This window comes from Eriocheir sinensis, chromosome 2, assembly GCF_024679095.1.
Source record: "Eriocheir sinensis breed Jianghai 21 chromosome 2, ASM2467909v1, whole genome shotgun sequence".
NCBI lineage: Eukaryota > Metazoa > Arthropoda > Malacostraca > Decapoda > Varunidae > Eriocheir > Eriocheir sinensis.
This window is the reverse complement of record NC_066510.1, coordinates 10907365-10913175: the sequence shown is the minus strand read 5'-3', so window position 1 is coordinate 10913175 and position 5811 is coordinate 10907365. Positions and strand designations below refer to the sequence as shown.

At 42.8% G+C, this 5811-nt stretch overlaps 1 protein-coding gene across 1 annotated transcript; it reads right to left on the bottom strand.

Annotated features, from left to right (window-relative positions):
- Window positions 1-2885: 2885 nt before the first annotated feature.
- On the bottom strand, window positions 2886-5273 carry LOC126997924 (uncharacterized). The gene has a single exon (XM_050859156.1). It carries the CDS (start codon window positions 4829-4831, stop codon window positions 3194-3196), a length of 1638 nt encoding a protein of 545 aa, XP_050715113.1. The 5' UTR covers window positions 4832-5273; the 3' UTR covers window positions 2886-3193.
- Between the last annotated feature and the right edge of the window lie 538 nt (window positions 5274-5811).

The window sequence follows — 5811 nt, the reverse complement described above, 5'->3', positions numbered from 1 at the left end:
AGCAATGCAAACCTCCTCCTCCTCCTCCTCCTCCTCCTCCTTTTCCAAACGAGACAGACATACGACAAGCCCTCAACCCATGAAATTTACATGTGTGTGTGTGTGTGTGTGTGTGTGTGTGTGTGTGTGAGAGAGAGAGAGAGAGAGAGAGAGAGAGAGAGAGAGAGAGAGAGAGAGAGAGAGAGAGAGAGAGAGAGAGAGAGAGAGAGAGAGAGAGAGAGAGAGAGAGAGAGAGAGAGAGAGAGAGAGAGAGAGAGAGAGAGAGAGAGAGAGAGAGAGAGAGAGAGAGAGAGAGAGAGAGAGAGAGAGAGTGAGACTGACTTTAATGTGGGGTTGCAAATGGTCGGCCTGAAAAAAAAAAAATTGTTATTTTTGGCTTATAAAATTCTGTGATTTTTTATCTTTCTTTTGGTATATGAAAGAATCTGATGAAAAAATAATACAGTGGTATGCAACATGCAATGCAACGTGCTGCAATGAGTTTCCGCGCGGCGCAACGGGCAACAATCCATCTGTTCTCCCCTTTTTAATTATAGGATTTTTTTTCCTTGGTCTGCCTTGGCCTCTTGAATCACATGTTTGTTCTAGTACGGACCTGACGCGCTCTTAATATCCACGACAGAGAGCGTGACTGTACGCCACCGCTATAAAAAAAAAAAAAAGTAAAATAAAACAGTAATAAACAATAGTTAACAGTAACCCTTACAATGAAGACAATATTATTATAAATTTTAATTAACAAAATATTTATGCTATAATGGTAACAGTATGATGATGATGATGATGATGATGATGATGATAATAAAAATAATAATAATAATAATAATAATAATAATAATAATAATAATAATAATAATAATAATAATAATAATAATAATAATAATAATAATAATAATAATAATAATAATAATAATAATAATAATAATAATAATAATAATAATAATAATAATAAAAATAACTAGACTCATAGCACTCGGAGAGTGCACACCTACCCCAAAGATCGTCCTGAAAATTGGTATGGGCATCAACGTTTCGAAATTTGATGAAATTCTTTTTTTTTTTTTACTTTGACCTTGGGTGAACGTTTCGAGGTCAAGGTCAAAGATCAAAGGCAAGGCCATGCAAGGTGCATCATATGGAAGCATTTGTTTGGAAATTTGATGAAATTCTTTTTGATCAAGGCGCTAGAATATGAACCGAGTCTGAAGTCTGTACGATGAGGAGAACCGAAGTTATAGCCAAAAATATGTGAATCTGACGTTTTGTGCGACCTTGACTTTGACCTTTGACCTTTGACATCAAAAATTTAGTGGGTTCTATTCTAGATGCACATGAAACTTCCCTGAAAAATTGGTTGAGATATCCGCAAAATTGTGCACAGGAGACTGTGACCTTGACCTTGACCTTTGACATCAAAAATTTAATGGTTTCTATTCTGGATGGACACAAAGCTTCCCTGAAATATTGGTTGAGATATCCGCAAAATTGTGCACAGGAGACTATTCACGATCAAACAAACAAACAAACATACCGACCAGACCGAAAGTATAACCTACTCCTAACTTCGTTGGCGGAGGTAATAATAATAATAATAATAATAATAATAATAATAATAATAATAATAATAATAATAATAATAATAATAATAATAATAATAATAATAATAATTACAATAATAATAATTATAATAATAATAATAATAATAATAATAATAATAATAATAATATTGATAATGATAATAATATAAGCAGTATATTTTTTTGGCTATAATATATATTTATCAACAACAAATAATAAATACAGAAAAAAAATAAAAGAAAATCAGGTACAATTGTGTGTTATGAGGATAACTGATTACCTTCACAAAATACACAAATCTGTTATACGTGATAAAGGAAACATTACCACGCAAGTCTGTTATACGTGATAAAGGAAACATTTCTGCTAATAAACAACCGGAATTAACAGCAAAATTGACACTAAGAAAAACAGTTTTTAAATAGACGTTGATGGTCAGCATAAAGTGGGACATGTATATTTTTGTGGTGATAAGTGAAGAAGAATAAATAATTGCCAGCAATGAAGACAATACAGCAACAACAATAATAATAGACAACGATAATAATAATAATAATAATAATAATAATAATAATAATAATAATAATAATAATAATAATAATAATAATAATAATAATAATAATAATAATAATAATAATAATAATAATAATAATAACAAAAATAACAATCATAATAATAATAATAATAATAATAATAATAATAATAATAATAATAATAATAATAATAATAATAATAACAACAACAGGTGGTAGTAGTAGTAGTAGTAGTAGTAGTAGTAGTAGTAGTAGTAGTGGTGGTGGTAGTGGTGGCAGTACCGTAGTAGAAAATAACTGAATAACAGAAGTAGTAGAAATGGAGGTAGTAGTGGCAGCAAGAAGCGGAAACGATCGGGGTTTAAACGGAAACGAGCTATAAGGTTCACGGACTCACCGCGCCCTCACGCTGACCACTTGGTTAGCTGCTGTTGGTTTTGCCCAAATTAAGAAGTAAAATTAATGAACTAAAATTGAGTCAACGTAACCTGTTAATTTTTTTTTTGGGGGGGGGTTAACATCAGGGTGCATATTATTATTATTATTATTATTATTATTATTATTATTATTATTATTAGAGAGAGAGAGAGAGAGAGAGAGAGAGAGAGAGAGAGAGAGAGAGAGAGAGAGAGAGAGAGAGAGAGAGAGAGAGAGAGAGAGAGAGAGAGAGAGAGAGAGAGAGAGAGAGAGAGAGAGAGAGAGAGAGAGAGAGAGAGAGAGAGAGAGAGAGAGAGAGAGAGAGAGAGAGAGAGAGAGAGAGAGAGAGAGAGAGAGAGAGAGAGAGAGAGAGAGAGAGAGAGAGAGAGAGAGAGAGAGAGAGAGAGAGAGAGAGAGAGAGACTTCCTACACAGCACAGCAGGGCACAGGAATGCAGAGAGAAATCAAGACATAATATTAAGCGTTAATATAATGCAAAAAATATCACCCTAATGTTACATGAATGCACCGAAGAATGAAGACATATCAAGCGTTTATGTAATGATAGATATATAAAATAACGAACGACACAAAAATTAAAGGATAAGATTAAAACATTCACGATAATCAAGTCCATATTGTCGCTGTGGTTGTGGTGGTGGCCATTACCCCCACAACTCCACGCCACAATCCGCCACAGTCACCTCCTTAATGTCCCTGTATTGGGCTGCTTCGGCCACCACGTGCAGTCCGTCCATCACGTCACCGAAGACAAGAGACTCACCACCATCCTGACGGTCTCTGGTGTAGATGCCAAACTGACCACACTCACCCAGGGTACGGCCACTCCAACCCAGCCCAAACACATCCCCTGCCCGTCCTGACTTCCGGTAGTCACCCTCATCAAGGCCAGGCAGCAGGACTGATGATCCACTACCATCGTTACTCTCGTAATCCCCGCCCATCACATACTCTCCCGCCTTCCCCTTCTGCCCCACCCCGTACAACCTGGTGTTAACGTAGGAGGGGCCGCGCTGCCCCGTGCACAACAATAAAAACTGTCTGCCCCGCGGGGTGTCGGGGCTCAATCGGATCCGGACCCGCCGCGGCGAGCTGCCCGGCCAGGACAGGTCCAGGAACACCGTGCAAGGGGGGGAGGGCGGCACAACCTCGCTCACCTGCAGGGTTGCCGCGCCCAGTGGCAGGGGAAGGTCCTTCAGGGCGTGGAGGCACAGCTGGCCGGCTTCAAGGCTTATTTTTGCGTGTCGGAGCTGACCTTCCGCCTGGTGGACAGCAAACACCCGGCCAGCCTCCAGCAGGCGCCTGGCGGGCTGTGTCAGGCTGCGGAGGTCCTCGGCCGTCAAGCTCCCTGTCCAGATGAGGTGCAGTCTGTCCATGACGGTGGAGTCTGGGTCTGACTGGGGCCATGGCTCCTCTGTAGCAAGTGTTTCCAGAGCTGCCTGGACAGCCTCCAGGGCTGCACTAGATGCCGCGTTTACCTTCCTGGCGGTGGTGACGGTGCTAGCATCAGGAAAACCTTCTCGACATTCCTCCACCGCCTGCTCTGCCTCGCCAGTGCAACGAAACACTTCAGTCACCGCCCCGCCTGCTTCTTGCTCTGTTGTAAGGGTGCGCAACGTCTCCAACAAAGCCTGCATCCTCTGCTCCCACTTCTTCAGCTCCTCCTCCTTGACCGCCGCACGGGACTCTTCCTGCCGCAGGAGCTCCCTGGCACTCCTGCTCTGGTCCACCAGTCCCAGGAGCCTGTCCTCCAGCTGCTGCTGCCGCTTGCCCCAGCCTGCCAGGGTTGTCTGGTACTGGTCCAGGTGCGACTGAGCCTCCCGGCAGGCGGTGATGGCGGCCACAACTGTGGTCTCCTGTTCCTGCAGGAAGGAACGCATTTTCTTGGAGAGACCCGCCGCCTCCTTCTTGTCAGCTGCCGCTGCTGCTCCTTTCCCTTCCCCGGCACTGGGTGGCGGCGAGGCTGCTGCTGCTGGAGCCACCTCAGCGTCTCTCATCATCCTTATGAAGGCCTCAACAGCATAACTGACAGGGAACTGCCCTCCCTTGGGCACGGCGTGGCTAACGCGGCACTCTGGGCAGGCAACACGGCCCTGCACCTTCAGCTGATCTATGCACAGCGTGCAGACAGTGTGGCCACAGGGCAGGGTGCGCGGCCGCTGCACTGTGTCATCATAGCCTGTCATGCACACAGGACACTCCGCAGGGCTGCCGCCAGTGTTCATGTTCTTCTTAGCCCGTCTCCGCCGTGCCTTCCTACCGCCCCTCCCTGCAGCCTCCATGACGCTGGTGGTGGTGGTGGTGGTGGTGGTGTTGAGGGACTGTGATGGTCTGACACACTCTCCTCGCCGTGGCAGTGTTCCGTGAGGTGGTCACGGGCGTGGTGGGCGGACACTCTTCTTTAGGGCGGCAAGACTCTGCCTGGGAGTGGCAGTCGCCGAGTGCTGCTCACGACTATCACTGTACTGATAGTCTCCATGGAGATGATCGATACAATGATAGTCTTCATGGAGATAATCAAAACACTGAGTCTCCAAGGAGATAATCAAAACACTGATAGTCTCCATGGAGAAAATCAAAACACCATATGGCTAATATTATTCGATGTGATTTCTCCCACTGGGCTTTATCTGTTAAAACCGACTCATGAATATTTCAGTCTCATCAAGGTCACACTCTCATAGACTGGACGTGTTGCAATATTTTGGATGAAAAGGAGGTAACTTCTAGTACGTCTTGGTAAAACTCCAAAACCATACCCAACTCACTCTAATGGTTAACACATTATTGTTTTGGATTATATTTGCTAAGGATCACCCTGATAACCGTTTCCATTGTTTTTTTTCTCGTTTCTGAGATTTACCATGCGAGGAAAGGTTGCTATTTTAGCGGTGATAGGTTACTATTTGTTCATGCGATGAGTACTCAGCGAGAAACTTCTCTAGGCAGGGTTAAAAGTCCGTCTTTTTTTTAATATCCTAATGTACAAGATTGCAGTCTTCATTTCCATGACACCGATGTTGTTATAATATGCTGAAGACATTTTCCTACAGTATTCTCTAAATCTATTTTGACCCTCAAGCAAAATGAAACATGTTTATACGGCCTTAGTATTTTACTGTATTATTATTTTTTTGTTAGCAATATGCCTGTGACAAGAATATCAAGTCGAACAGCTTACGACGATCAGGAGGCAGCGTCCCCCCCTGCAGGCAAGGGTCACGCGAGGAAGGGATTTCCTGGTAATAGAAAGACTTCCCAA

Excerpts from the sequence above, each read along its gene's own strand:
- LOC126997924 (XM_050859156.1), bottom strand. The coding sequence starts at position 4,831 with ATGGAGGCTGCAGGGAGGGGCGGTAGGAAGGCACGGCGGAGACGGGCT.